The sequence below is a fragment of the Hypanus sabinus genome, chromosome 17 (assembly GCF_030144855.1).
Source record: "Hypanus sabinus isolate sHypSab1 chromosome 17, sHypSab1.hap1, whole genome shotgun sequence".
Taxonomy (NCBI): domain Eukaryota; kingdom Metazoa; phylum Chordata; class Chondrichthyes; order Myliobatiformes; family Dasyatidae; genus Hypanus; species Hypanus sabinus.
In genome coordinates, this window is record NC_082722.1 from 85,156,361 (window position 1) to 85,171,933 (window position 15,573).

At 45.3% G+C, this 15,573-nt stretch overlaps 1 protein-coding gene and 1 long non-coding RNA gene across 3 annotated transcripts in view; one reads left to right on the plus strand and one right to left on the minus strand.

The window, feature by feature from the left end:
• Positions 1–15,573, plus strand: part of tango6 (transport and golgi organization 6 homolog (Drosophila)) — a 192,549-nt gene that overhangs the window by 106,239 nt on the left and 70,737 nt on the right. For both annotated transcript variants that reach the window (XR_009516374.1, XM_059993389.1), the window contains exons 10-11: positions 7,485–7,611; positions 10,852–11,013. Coding sequence is in view for 1 of the 2 variants with exons in the window: in XM_059993389.1 (XP_059849372.1) it covers positions 7,485–7,611; positions 10,852–11,013 (289 nt within the window). In the remaining variant the exon portion in view is untranslated. The remainder of the gene's footprint in view (positions 1–7,484; positions 7,612–10,851; positions 11,014–15,573) is intronic.
• The window catches only part of LOC132407099 (uncharacterized), a 41,962-nt gene continuing 39,939 nt past the window's right edge, over positions 13,551–15,573 (minus strand). Inside the window, exons 5-6 of the long non-coding RNA XR_009516375.1 lie at positions 14,758–14,975; positions 13,551–14,312 (exon numbers count right to left, since the gene is read on the minus strand). This is a non-coding gene — a long non-coding RNA (uncharacterized LOC132407099). The remainder of the gene's footprint in view (positions 14,313–14,757; positions 14,976–15,573) is intronic.

Here is a 15,573-nt window from a genome sequence, read left to right on the forward strand (position 1 = left end):
AGGGAAGTGAAGTATGCGCAGTGAAAATTATGACTGAGAAGGTGCTCAGGAAACTTAATGGTCTGAGGATGGATAAATCTCCTGGACCTGATGGAATGCACACTCAGGTTCTGAAGGAAGTAACTGGAGAGATTGAGGAGGCATTAACAATGATCTTTCAAGAATCATTAGATTCTGGCATTGTACCGGATGACTGGAAAATTGTAAATGTTACTCTGCTTTTTAAGAAGGGTGGGAGGCAGCAGAAAGGAAACTATAGACCTGTTAGTCTGACATCAGTAGTTGGGAAGTTGTTGGAATCAATTGTTAGCAATGAGATTACGGAGTACCTGAAAGCACATGACAGATAGTCCAAAGCCAGCATGGTTTCCTGAAAGAAAAATCCTGCCTGACAAGCCTACTGCAATTCTTTGAGGAAATTACAAGCAGGGTAGACAAAGGAAATGCAGTGGATGTGGTGTTCTTGGATCTTCAAAAGGACTTTGACAAGGTGCTATACATGAGGCTGCTTAACAAGATAAGATCCCATGGAATTACAGAGAAGTTACTAGCATGGGTGGAGCATTGGCTGATCAGCAGAAAACTGAGAGTGGGAATAAAGGGATCCTGTTCTGGCTGCCTGCCAGTTACCAGTGGAGTTCCACAGGGGTTGGTGTTGGGACCGCTGCTTTTTATGATGTATGTCAATGTTGTGGACTGTGGGATTAATGGATATATGGCTAAATTTACCGATGAGACAAAGATAGATGGAGGGGCAGGTAGTGTTGAAACAGAGAACCTGCAGAGAGAGTTAGATAATTTAGGGGAATGGGCAAAAAGTGGCAAATGAAATACAATGTTGGAAAGTGTATGGTCATGTACTTTGGTGGAAGAAATAAATGGGCAGACTATTATTTAAATGGGGAGAGAATTCAAAATGCAGAGATGCAAAGGGACTTGGAAGTCCTTGTACAAGATACCTAAAGGTTAACCTCTAGGCTGAGTCAGTGGTGAAGAAGGTGAAAGCAATGTTGACCTTCATTTCTAGAGGTATAGAAATTAAGAGGAGGGATGTGATGCTGAGGCTCTATAAGGCACTCATGAGACCACACTTGTAGTATTGTGTGCCGTTTTGGGCTCCTTATTTTAGAAGGGATATACTGACATTGAAAAGGGTTCAGAGGAGATTCACGAGAATGATTCCAGGAATGAAAGGGTTACTGTATGAGGAATGTCTGGCAGCTCTTGGGCTGTATTTCCTGGAGTTCAGGAGAATGAGGGGGGATCTCATAGAAACATACTGAATGTTAAAAGGCCTGAATGGATTAGATATGGCAAAGCTATTTCCCATGGTAGGGGAGTCTAGGACAAAAGGGCACAACTTCAGGATTGAAGGATGTCCATTTAGAACAGAGATGCAGAGAAATTACTTTAGTCAGAGGGTAGTAAATCTGTGGAATTTGTTACCATGAGTGGCTGTGGAGGCCAAGTCATTGGGTACATTTAAGGTAGAGATTGATAGATTTGATTAGCCAGGGCATCAAAGGGTATGGGGAGAAGGCAGGGGAGTGAGGATGACTGAAAGATTTGGAATAGCTCATGATTGAATGGTGGAGAGGACTCAGTGGGCCGAATGGCCTACTTCTGCTCCTATATTTTATGGTCCTATGGTCATAACGACCAATCTGATTGTGCCACGAGTTCATACTCCTTATTCTGAATGTTATGTGCATTTAAATACAATACCTTCAGTCTTGCATTCTTCACCCTTTTGAGTTTTGCTTCTGTGGAGCAACTAAATACTCTGCTCTGTCTGCAGTTGTACCCAGTCATTGGCTTGCCCTTCCTTACATTCATATTACATATTATGTCATCTACTTGTAAACCTGCTGGCTCATCCTCAGCTCTATCATACTGATTCCCATCCCCCACCATATCGGTTTAAACCACTTCCAACAGCTCTAGTAAATCTGCCCAAAAGGATATTGGTCCCCCTCGGATTCAAGTTTAGAAATCTGAATCCCTGCCCCCTGCTCCAATTCCTCCCTGCACCACCTCATTCTATTCCTATCCTCACTATCGCATGGCATAGGCAGCATTCCTGAGATTACTACCCTTGAGATCCTGCTCTCTCAGCTTCCTTCCTAACTCCCTGTATTCTGTTTTCAGGACCTCCTCCTTTTTCTACCTATGTCATTGATACCAATATGTACCATGACTCCTGGCTTCTCACCCTCCCTTTCCAGGATGTTGTGGACACATTCAATAACATCATGGATCCTGGCACCTCGGAGGCAAGCTACCATCCATGTTTCTTTTTTGCATCCACAGAATCGCCTATCTGTGTCCCTAACTATAGAGTCCCCATTATTGCCGCCATCCTCTTCAGTTTCCTGCCTTTCTGAGCCACAGGGCCAGACTCAGTGCCAGAGGCACGGCCACTGTTGCTTCCCCCAGTAGGTTGTTTTCTCCTGCCCCCCCCAAAAGTACTCAAAATGAAGTACTTATTGTTGAGTGGGACAGCCGCAGAGGTGTTCTTCACCATCTGATGTTCTCCCTTCCCTCTCCTGACAGTCATCTGTCTCCTGTGCCTTCCGATAGCTCCTATCTATCACTGCTCCACTTTCCCTAACAAGCTGAAGGTCATTGAGCTGCAGCTCCAGTTCGTTAACATTGTCTCTAAGGAGCTGCATCTTGATGCACCTGGTGCAAATGTGGCCATTGGGGACACTGGTAGTCTCATGAAAATCCCACATCTGACACACAGAAGAGAACACTGGCTCTGTAGACATACCCCCTCTTCTCTCAAAAGTTTATTCAGAAAACAAGAAACGAAGAATGACATCTTTACCATGGTCGTACAATGCCCCAACAAAGGACATCTTTACCATCGACATGCAATGCCTCAACAAAGACATCTTCACCGGACCATATCATGCACTGACAAGGACATCTTCATCAGGCTGTACCATGCACTGACAAGGACATCTTCACTGGCTCATACAATGCACTGACAAGGACATCATTACCATAGTTGTACAATGTATTGACAAGGACATCTTCACTGGGTTGTACAATGCCTTAACAAGGACATCTTCACTGGGTTGTACAATGCCTTAACAAGGACATCTTCACTGGGTTGTACAATGCCTTAACAAGGACATCTTCACTGGGTTGTACAATGTACTGGCAAGGGAATTTATGACTGTTTTTGGCCCTCCTAATTATCTGCATTTGTTTCTGCTAACTTTATACTCTTCAAGGTCTCTGTCTGATATCAGCTGTCAGTCTGTGCTCTCCTGCACTGGACCAATGATACCCAATGCAAGCCTGATGTACCTAATTTTCCATCAGTTTCCTTTGCCATGGTCCATGTCAGTTACCGAATTCCCATCTTGCACCAATCCCATTTTACTGTCCTGCATCCCCGTCAATCTCGAGAAGCTGTCACTCTCTCACTTACTACAGACAATTGGAATGTGTGATTCGCCAATCAGGATGTAGGACAAAACTGGAAGGCCCAATGGGGTCACAGGGAATATGGATGTAGGGCGAAGCTAGAAGGCCCAATGGTGTCACAAGAAATATAGAAACATAGAAAACCTACAGCACAATACAGGCCTTTTGGCCCACAAAGCTATGCCGAACATGGCATTATCTTAGAAATTACCTAGGGTTACCCATAGCCCTCTATTTTTCTAAGCTCCATGTTCCCCAGGAGTCTCTTTAAAGACCCTATTGTATCCGCCTTCATCACAGTCACCGGCAACCCATTCCATTCACTCACTACTCTCTGCGTAAAAAAAACCCTGACATCTCCTTTGTACTTACTTCCAAGCACCCTTAAAACTGTACCCTTTCGTGCTAGCCATTTCAGCCCTTGGAAAAAGCCTCTGACTATCCACACAATCAATGCCTCTCAGCATCTTATCAGGTCACCTCTCATCCTCCGTTGTTCCAAGGAGAAAAGGCCAAGTTCACTCAACTTATTCTCATAAGGCATGCTCCCCAATCCAGGAAACATCCTTGTAATCTCCTTTGCACTCTCTCTATAGCACCCACATCCTTCCTGTAGTGAGGTGACCAGAACTGAGCACAGTACTCAAATAGGGTCTGACAAGGGTCCTATATTGCTGCCACATTACCTCTTGGCTCCTAAACTCAATCCCATGATTGATGAAGGCCAATGCACTGTGTGCCTTCTTAACCACAGAGTCAACCAGAGCAGCAGCTTTGAGTGTCCTATGTACTCGGATTCCAAGATCCCTCTGATCCTCCACACTGCCGAGAGTCTTACCATTAATACTATATTCTACCATCATATTTGACCTACCAAAATGAACCACCTCACACTTAAGCAACACACACAAAATGCTGGTGGAAAGCAGCAGGCCAAGCAGCATCTATAAGTACAGTCGACGTTTCAGGCCGAGACCTTTCGTCAGAACTAACTGAAAGAACTGTGAGACTGTTTCGCTGAACACCTAAGCTCTGTCCGGCAGAGAAACAGGATTGTCCAGTGGCCACACATTTTAATTCCACGTCCCATTCCCATTCTGATATGTTTACCATGGCCTCCTCTACTGTCAAGATGAATCCACACTCAAATTGGAGGAACAACACCTTTTCCGTCTGGGTAGCCTTCAACCTGATGGCATGAACATTGAACATTTCTCTAACTTCCGTTAATGCCTCTCCTCCCCTTTTTACCCCATCCCTTATTTATTTATTTATCTCTCTTCCCCCCCCCCATCTTTCTCTCTTTGTTCTTTCCACTCTCTATCCCTCTCACAATCACTCCTTGCCTATTTTCTAGCTCCTTCCATGCTCTCCTCCCCCTTTCTTTCTCCCTAGGTCCTGCCCCACGATCCTTTCCCTTCTCCAGCTGTGTATCCCTTTTGCCAATCAACTTTCCAGCTCTTAGCTTCATCCCTCCCCCCTCCTGTCCTCTCCTATCATTTCAGAACTCCCCCTCCCCCTCCTACTTTCAAATCTCTTACTATCTTTTCTTTCAGTTAGGCCTGACGAAGGGTCTCGGCCCGAAACGTCGACTGTACTTCTTCCTATAAATGCTGCCTGGCCTACTGCTTTCCACCAGGATTTTGTGTGTGTTGCTTGAATTTCCAGCATCTGCAGATTTCCTGGTGTTCCCCTCACACTCACCTGGATTGAACTCCTCTGGCTGTAACCTCTGACAGCCCTCCACACTATCCACAACACCCCCAACCTTTGTGTTATCAACAAATTCACTAACCCATCCCTCCACTTCCTCATCCAGGTCATTTATAAAACTCACGAAGAGTAAGGATCCCAGAACAGATCCCTGAGACACACCACTGGTCACCGGCCTCCATCTACAACAACTCTTGGCCTTCAGTGAACAAGCCAATTCTGGATCCATAAAGCAATGTCCCCTCAGATCCCATGCCTCCTTGCTTTCTCAATAAGCCTTGCATGGGGTACCCTATTAAACGCCTTGCTGAAATCCATATACACTACATCTGCTGCTCTACCTTCGTGAATGTGTTTCGTCACATCCTCAAAAAATTTATTCAGACTTGTAAGGCATGACCTGCCTTTGACAAAGCAATGCTGACACAATCATATTATGCCTCTCCAAATGTTCATAAGTCCTGCCTCTCAGGATCTTTTCCATCAACTTACCAACCACTAAAGTAAGACTCACTGGTCTATAATTTCTTGGGCTATCTCTACTCCCTTTCTTGAATAATGGAACAACACCTGCAACCCGCTAATCCTCTGGAACCTCTCCCGTCTCCATTAATGATGCAAAGATCATTGCCAGAGGCTCAGCACTTTCTTCCCTCACCTCCCACAATAACCTGGGGTATATCTCATCTGGTCCCAGTAACTTACCCACCTTGATGCTTTCCAAAAGCTCCAGCACATCCTCTTCCTTAATATCTGCATGCTGAAGCTTTCAGTCTGCTGAAAGTCATCCCTACAATCACCAAGATCCTTTTCCGTAGTGAATACTGAAGCAAAGTACTCATTAAGTATCTCCCCCGGTTCCGTTACACACTTTTCCACTGTCACACTTGATTGGTCCTATTATCTCACTTCTGATCCACTTGCTCGTCACATACTTGTAGAATGCTTTGGGGTTTTCCTTAACCCTGTCTGCCAAGGCCTTCTCATGGCCCCTTCTAGCTCCCCTAATTTCTTTCTTAAGCTCCTTCCTGCTAGCCTTATAATCTTCTAGATCCCTATCAGTACCCAGTTTTTTTAACCTTTCGTAAGCTTTTCTCTTCTTCTTGACTAGAGTTACAGCAGGCTTTATACACCACGGCTCCTGTATCCTACCATCCTTTCCCTGTCTCAGTGGAACCTGCCTATGCAGAACTCCATGCAAATATCCCCTGAACATTTGCTACATTCCGTACATTTTCTTGTGAACATTTGTTCCCAATTTATGCTTCCAAGTTCCTGCCACATAGCCTCATATTTCCCCTTACTCCAACTAAACACTTTCTTAACTTGTCTGTTCCTATCCCTCTCCAATGCAATGGTAAAGGAGATATAATTGTGATCACACAGTATGAATGTAGGACGAAACTGGAGCGCAATGGGGTCACAGGAAATATGTGCAGTTGGTGCTTCTGTGACTCTGCTGCACCCTCCAGAGCCCAATCCTGATGTCTGACAATGTCTGTGTGGAGTTTTCAGGTTCTCCCTTTGAAAGTGTGGTTTCCCCCCGGGTGCTCTGGTTTCCTCCCACATTACAGCAGTGAGGTTGGTGCGTTAATTGGCAGCAATAAATGACCCCCCCCCCCCCCCCGCCACGGGTAGGATCTGGGAGTAGTTGATTGGGAGTATGGGGTGGCTCGGTAACATAAACACTAATGAGGAGTGGGATTGCTCTGTGAGCCAGCATAGACTCAAAGTAACCTCCTTGCATTGGGTCCTGGTCCAAAATATTGACTGTTTATTTACCTTCATAGATGCTGGCCTACTGAGTTCCTGCAATATTTGTGTGTGTTGCTCAAGATTTCCAGAATCTGTAGAATCTCTTTTGATTGTGTTCTTCTGTTGGGTGTACTCAGCCCTGACTTCCCCCCGGGTTCACAACCCTTGTCTCAAATACTCAGACCAAATCCCCTCCCCCATCATGGGTCCACATCCCTGAGTTTTACCTCTCCTCAGCCCAGAGCCCTAGAAGTACCACCATGCACACCCTCAGGCCATACCATCCTAATCCTGGGTCCACACTGCTAGACGTACTAACCCCTTGCCCATTGGACCAGACCATTCTACCTCTGGATCCGCACCCTTGCATGTTCTCCTGGACAGCCCCCTTTGGCCAAGACCTTGAGGTGCCTGAACCTTGTCCTGTGAACTTTGGATTTATTTTCTGTCTTGCTATGCCTGGTATTTGCAAACCCTGTTTTACTCTGATTTTTCATGCTCTCACACTGCCATGACCCCCTGCACACCGCCATGACCCCCTGCCCTGGGTATTTACTGACTTTTCTTTGGTTGATCAGCGATGAAGATGATGCCCTGTACGGGAAGGTTTGCTGGGACCAGTGGCGGGCAGAGAGTCTAGCTGATCTGCTGAGCAGCCTGCAGGAGAGCAGCATCGCTGGAGATTTCTTCATCGATTGTCTGAAGGTAGGAGGGGCGCTGCTGCCCGGATGGTCCCAAATGTTAGAAATGGAGGTTGGAGTTAGCTGGCTGCTCCTGACACAAAGAATGGTGCCACAGATCAGCAGGGTGATATATTACCTGGCTGACCCCTGCTCTATTTGCTCCAATGCACAATTGCATCATATAGAATCAACTATAAACATACAACAGTACAGGCCATTCAGCCTACAATGTTGTACTGACCCTTTAACCCATTCTGTGGTCAATCTAATCCTTCTCATGTGCCTATCTAAAAGTTTTTCATGTCCCTAATGAATCTGCCTCTACCCTTGGCGGTGTGTTCCAAACACCCACCACTCTGCGTTTATAAAAAAAATGAAACAACCTACCTCTGACATCCACCCTTCTGGCTGTATTTTCCTTTATCACCTTAATATTATGCCCCTCATATTATCCATTTACACCCTGGGAAAAAGCCTCTGGCTGTCTACTCAATCTATGTCTCTTATCATCTGTACTCCTCTATCAAGACAAATAAAGGTCTTGGTGGGGGGGTTTGAAGTAGAGACAGCAATGCTTGTTGCAGAGCAGAGTCCAGCCCCATGCCTTCTCCACAAGCTCAGTTAGACCCATGTGAGCAATCAACATGCTGACTTGTAACTTGGATCAGTACGTGGAACTACAATGTTGTGGCCATTACTGAAACTTGGCTGGAGGAAGGGCAGGTTTGGCTGTTGCAGGTACCGGGGTTCAGCTGTTTTAAAAGGAATAGGATGGGAGGTAGAAAAGTGGGGGGAGTAGCATTACTGGTCAGGGATAGTATGGCTATAGAAAGGGAGGATGCTGCAGAGGGAGTGTCCACTGAGTGGGTGCGGGTGGAAGTCAGAAATAGGAAGGGATCAATCACTGTGCTGGGAGTAGTCTATAGGCCCCCAAATATCCTTCAGGACACCGAGAAGCAGATAAGTAGGCAGATTTTAGAATGGTGCAGGAAAGACAGGTTTGTAGTTATGGGTGATTTCAACTTCCTTCATATTGACTGGCACTTCCTGACTGCAAGGGGGATAGATGGGGCTGAAGTTGACAGGAATGTTCAAGAAGGATTCCTGACACAGTATGTGGACCAGCCAACGAGAGGAGAGGCCATACTGGATCTAGTTCTGGGTAATATACCTGGTCAGCTTAAGAAAGGACTTAGGAGAGCTCAAAGCGGGCATGAGAAGGCCTTGGCATGTAGGATTAAGGTGAACCCCAAGGCGTTCTATGCGTATGTGAAGAACAGAAGGATGACAAGAATGAAAGTGGGGCTGCTAAAGGATAAAGGCAACATGTGCCTGGAGGCGGAGGAGGTAGGGGAGGTCCTAAATGAATACTTTGCTTCAGTATTCACAAGTGGAAAGGAACTTGATTGGGGTGAGGTTGAAATAGAACAAGCCTGTGTGCTGGACAATGTAGAGATTAAGGGGAAGAAGTGTTGGATTTTCTTTAAAATATCAAGATTGTTAAGTCCCCAGGGCCGGATGTGATATACCTCAGGTTGCTGTGGGAAGTGAGAGAAGAGATCACTGGAGCAGTAGCTAGGATTGGAGAATGACAAATGTAGTTCCCTTTTTTAAAAAAGGTAATGGGGAGAATCCTGAGAGCTATAGACCGGTGAGTCTTACGTCGGTGGTCTGCAAACTATTGGATAGGATTCCTAAGGATAGGATCTACGAGCATTTGGAGAAGTACAGTCTACTCAAGGATAGTCAACATGGCTTTGTGAAAGGAAGGTTGTGCCTCACAAGCCTAATTGAGTTTTTTGAAGAGGTAACAAAAGAAATTGATGAGGGTAGGGCAGTGGATGTTGTCTACATGGATTCTAGCAAGGCATTTGACAAGGTCCCCCACAAGAGACTCATCCAGAAAGTCATGAGGCATGGGATCAGTGGAACCTTGGCTGTTTGGATAAAAAATTGGCTTACAGGAAGAAAGCAGAGGGTAGTAGTGGAAGGAAAGTATTCTGCCTGGAGGTTGGTGACTAGTGGAGTGCCACAAGGGTCTGTCCTGGGACCCCTGCTCTTTGTGATTTTTATAAATGACCTGGATGAAGAGGCGGAAGGCGGAAGGATGGGTGAGTAAGTTTGCGGATGAGAGGAAGATTGGAGGAGTTATGGATGGAGCTGTAGGTTGTCGAAGGTTACAAGAGGATATAGATAGGATGCAGATTTGGGCAGAAAAGTGGCAGATGGAGTTCAATCCGGATAAGTGTGAGGTGATGCATTTTGGAAGGACAAACCAGAAGGCTGAGTACAGGATTAATGGTTGGTTACTTAAGAGTGTGGATGAACAGAGGGACCTTGGAGTTCAAATCCATACATCCCTCAAGGTCGCTGCGCAGGTTGATAGGGTAGTTAAGAAGACCTGTGGGATGCTAGGCTTCATTAATAGAGGGATTGAGTTCAAGAGTAGAGAGGTCATGTTGCAACTCTACAAATCTCTGGTAAGACCACACTTAGAGTATTGTGTTTAGTTCTGGTCATCTCATTATAGGAAGGATGTGGAAACTATGGAGAGGATGCAGAGGAGATTTACCAGGATGTTCCCCGGATTGGAAAACAAGTCATATGAAGCAAGGTTAGCAGAGTTGGGATTTTTCTCTTTGGAGCGTAGAAGAATGAGAGGGGACTTGATAGAGGTCTACAAGATTATGAGAGGCATAGATAGGGTGGATAGTCAGTACCTGTTTCCCAGGGCACCAATAGCAAACACCAGAGGGCACAGGTACAAAATTAAGGGAGGGAAGAGTGCCTGGAATGACTTGCCAGGGATGGTGGTGGAGGCTAAAACATTAGGGGTATTTAAGAGCCTCTTGGACAGGCACATGGATGAAAAATGGAAGGTTATGGGGTAGTGTGGGTTTAGTACTTTTTTTTAAGGAATATATGGGTCAGCACAACATCGAGAGCTGAAGGGCCTGTACTGTATTGTAGTATTCTAGTGTCTTGTGTCTAGTGCCTTTGGAATGTGGGAGGAAACTGGAACACCCAGGTCACAGGGAGAACATGCAAACTCTTTATGGACAGCAGTGGTTTTGAACCCATGTTGCTGGCACTGAGTGCTATAATAGCATGCCATCCTGCTAACTGCAAACTAGTCCGAGTGTCACCTGCATCCAGGAGAGAGCCTGGGTGTACAGCTTAGGGAAGGTGTTGCTGCTGATGTGATGTTGGGTGATATGGGTAAGTGATATGGGTGCACTGAATGTTTGTGTTCCCTCTCCAGGGCCTGGTGAATGCAGCAGGAGAGGCTGATAGCAGGTTGGTACCAGGCCACACTAGTGACTCATGTGATCTGAAGTGTCAGCAGCAGCTTCTGATCACGGTGCAGCTTGTCGCTGTTATGTGCGAGAGAATCGGCCACTCAGTCCTTCACAACACTTTGCAGGTGAGCACTAGGATGTCTGTCTTTGCCTCCTAAACCCCACAGCCTGGCTCCTCCATGCAGTAACCTTGACCCGATGGATGAGTGACGGGATAGGGTGGGTGAGGTAGTGATGTGCCTCTCCAGGATTGATGGATGTCATTACCCCCATTGGGGAGTGTACAGCTCAGAAGCAGCTGGAAGCTGTAAATAGGTATCGCCTCATGCACAGACCAGAGCTCAGCCTAACCTTTGATCCCATTATGGCTTTTGAGCAGATTTGATTTAAAGATGAGTTCCTAGTTTAGACAATTGTTTACTGATTATGGCTCTACTTCAGTACTATAATTCCAAGTAAATTACAGATGCTGAGAGTCAACACCTCCCCCTGCAGCCCTGACCAACAGACTGCAATCAGTAAGGATAGGCAGCAACCCCTTTGCCATGGATATTCTTACAAACACTGGTGCTCCACAAGGCTGTGTCATCAGTCCCCTCAACTCCCTGTACACTCATTTTAACATCACCGCAGTGGGCTGTACCTCAAATAATGATGAGTTGGAGCACAGGAAGGAGATAAAGAGCTTAGTGACATGTTGTCCTGACAACAACCTTTCCCTAATTGAATTGAATTGAATTGACTTTATTACAGGTGTCCCCCGATTTTCAAATGCTCGTTTTACGACACCTCGCTGTTATGAAAGACCTACATTTGTTACCTGTTTTCACTAACAGAAGGTGTTTTCACTGTTACGATAAAAGGCAGCACGCCCCAAGAGCCAGGCTCCTCCACCGGAACTGCATTCTAGCTGGCATTGCTTAAACACGTGCCTGTGAGCATCTGTGCTTTATGTCAATTTATTTTGTGCATCCATTAGCAAGATGAGTTCTAAGATATCGGAAAAACCTAAAAGTGCGCGTAAGGGTGTTACACTTAGCGTAAAACTAGGCATAATTAAGCGTTTTGATCGTAGTGAACGAAGTCAGGACATAGTGAGTTTGGTAAGGGTTTGTGGAAGTTGATGAAGATGATGTTGAAGTGGTTTTGGCATCCCGTGACCCAAGAACTGACAAATGAAGAGCTGATGAAGAGGAAAGGATGACAATTGAAACCGAACCCACTAGTGAACGGCCCAAAAGTGAAGTCGTACAGGAACTGAACGTGAAGCAATTGTGTGAGATTTTCGTTGCGATTGACAATGCTGCAATGATTGCAGAAAAGTATGACTTTAATTTTGAAAGGGTACGTAGGTTTAGGGCATATTTGCAGGATGGTTTGAACTGTATGATAGAAAAATGCACGAGGCTAAGCAGTCAAGCATATTGTTGTTTTTCAAGCCTTCCACATCAGCCACAGCAGACAACAACAAACCTCGACCTTCGACATTGAGGCAGGCAGGCTGATGGAAACAGACGACAATGAGATGACACCCCAGTCTCCTCTACCTCCCACCACCCCAACCTCCGACTCAGCCTAACACACCATCATCAGTGTGCTCACTGTCTTCCCAATTGCCTGGCAGTCCCCAGGTTACGTACGAGTTCCGTTCCTGAGTCCGTCTTTAAGTCGGATTTGTACATAAGTCGGAACAAGTACATCCGGTATTATTTAACGTCAGTTAGTCAAACGGTTGTCTTGGTATATAGTATATATTTTACCTTTCTATGCATATAAAACACTTAAGAAACGTATGTATTCTAATAATTAAACCACTGCGTTGCTTAGTAATAATTGTGGCTTACATAGGGGCAGGGTCTTTCACATGCTCCATTATTCTCACTTTATCCTTTAAAATTGTTCTAATCATTGACGGACTGTAGCCTAACGATTTTCCAATGACCGATGGCGTTTCACCTCTTTCCAAACGCTTTATTATTTCCACTTTATTTTCAATCGCGATCACTTCCCGTCAATGGAACAGAAACTCTGCGGGAGGCAGGTCCCGAGCTCCGTCAGCTCCCGAGGTCCACTGGGTAGGCAGGCTAAATGGGACAAGTGGGGGCTGTGCTGGGTTTGGGTATTTAATCCTCCACAATATTCCGCATGGGAATTTAAACTGGAGGTTAAAGTGTTTTCTTTTACGAGGTCGAGTTGCAAGCTTGACATCAACCCGGTATGGATGGTATGGGAGTCACTGAATCGACATCAACCCGACACAGGAGCAGACTCTCTTTGGATCAAACTCGGGAACCTCTGTTCTCCAGCCTGGTGCTGATCTCACTGCGCCACCAGCCGACCGGAACGGGGGGGGGGGGGGGGGGTGTTCAGGGTGAATCTTACTAAGAAAAATTTAAGCCAAATACAAAGTTAAACACTCAACACAGTGTCAGCGGCAATGACTTAAAATGGCGGACAGCGTTCTCCTTCCTCGGTTCGTAAGTACAAGTTGTTTGTAAGTCAGACATTCGTAACTCGGGGACTACCTGTATATACATTATTTCTACTTTATATAGGCTGTGTATTTATTAGATCATTACTGCTTTTACTATATGTTACTGTTATTTTAGGTTTTATGTGTTATTTGGCATGATTTGGTAGGTTATTTTTTGGGTCTGCAAATGCTCACGGATTTTTCCCATATAAATAAATGGTAATTACTTCTTCACTTTACAACATTCCGGCTTACGAACCATTTCATAGGATTGCTCGAATAGGAGGGGGAAACTGTACTTACATCCTTCATATACATAAGGAGTAAAAATCTTCACAGTACGTCCCCATCTAAATGTGCAATGTGCAATCTATAGTCATTTGTAATAAATAGTATGTACAAACAGGATAGTCAATGTAACATAATGATGCACCATCAATAACTCTCGGAGATGTGAGTTAAGGTAGGCTTTTATTAGCTGGAAGAAAGCACGTCAGCAGCAAGCGATCACCACACAGCATCCTGGAGACTGAGGCAGGAGCAATGCCTCCAATCGCCTTTATACCGGGGTCTGTGGGAGGAGCCACAGGAGCAGTCAGCGGCGGGGGTGGGGGGTGCTTGTCCAGACAAGTATATGTAGTTCACCACACATGGAAATACAGTTGTGTCAGCATGAATTAAGCAGTCTGATGGCCTGGTGGAAGGAGCTGTCCTGGACCCTGTTGGTCTTGGCTTTTATGCGGTGGTACCGTTTCCCAGATGGTAGCAGCTGGAACAGTTTGTGGTTGGGGTGTCACAGGTCTCCAATGATCCTTCGGGCCCTTTTTACACACCTTTCTTTGTAGATGTCCCGAATAGTGGAAAGTTCAGAATCAGAATCGGGTTTATTATCATCAGCATGGGACGTGAAATTTGTTAACTTAGCAGCAGCAGTTCAATGCCATACATAATCTAGCAGAGAGAGAAAGTAATAATAACAAATAAAATAAAACATAATACTAAATAAACAAATAAATCAATTACATATATTGAATAGATTTTTTTAAATGTGCAAAAACGGAAATACTGTATATTAAAAAAGTTAGGTAGTGTCCAAAGCTTCAATGTCCATTTAGTTCACATCTACAGATGCACTGGGCTGTCCACACCACTCTCATCAGAGTCCTGTGATTGAGGGAAGTACAGTTCCCATACCAGGCAGTGATGCACCCAGTCAGGATACTCTCAATTGTGCCTCAATAGAAAGTTCTTAGGATTTGGAGGCCCACACCAAACTTCTTCAACCATCTGAGGCGAAAGAGGTGCTGTTGTGCTTTTTTTTCACCACACAGCTGGTGTGTACAGACCATGTGAGATCCTCGGTAAAGTTTATGCCAAGGAACTTAAAGCTGTTCACCTGTCAACCCCAGATCCATTGATGTCAACAGGGGCTAGCCTTTCTCCATTCCTCCTGTAATCCACAACCATTTCCTTTGTTTTTGCGATATTGAGGGAGAGGTTGTTTTCTTGACACCACTGTGTCAGGGTGATGACTTCTTCTCTGTGGAGCTTTGACCAGCAACCATTCCAGACATTGGAAGTTTGAGGGGAGTGGATTTTACTCAGGTCCACCTGCTAAGAAAATAAGGGAACAGCAGGTTGCGACAATGTTTATAGAGCTTTGAACAGTGACCAATCAGCACTTGGGACTGATTAGTAAGAGAACATTAAAGGTAGGCAGTCAGTAGTTGCGCAATTGCTTTGAAGCTGTCCATGTCCATTGGAACCCACGTTGATGGTGCTGGAGTCCGGAGTTTCAAAAACCCCTGGGTCGCTAGGGCAGCCGAGATCAACAGCCGGGGCAAATCCATGTTCACCTTATATACCGGCTGGGTAGCCTCCAACCTGATGGCATGAACATTGACTTCTCTAACTTCTCTAATTGACTTCTAAGTTCTGCATCCACAAAGCTTTGTCCCCTTGGATCCCATGCCTTCTTAATTTCTCCATAAGCCTTGCATGGGTACCTTATCAAATGCCTTGTTGAAATCCATATACATTACAACTACTGCTCTACCTTCGTCAATGTGTTTAGTCACTTCCTCAAAAAATTCAATCAGGCTCTTAAGGCACGACCTACCCTTGACAAAGCCATGCTGACTGTTCCTTATCATATTATGCCTCTCCAAATGTTCATAAATCCTGCCTCTCAGGATCTTCTCCATCAACTTAC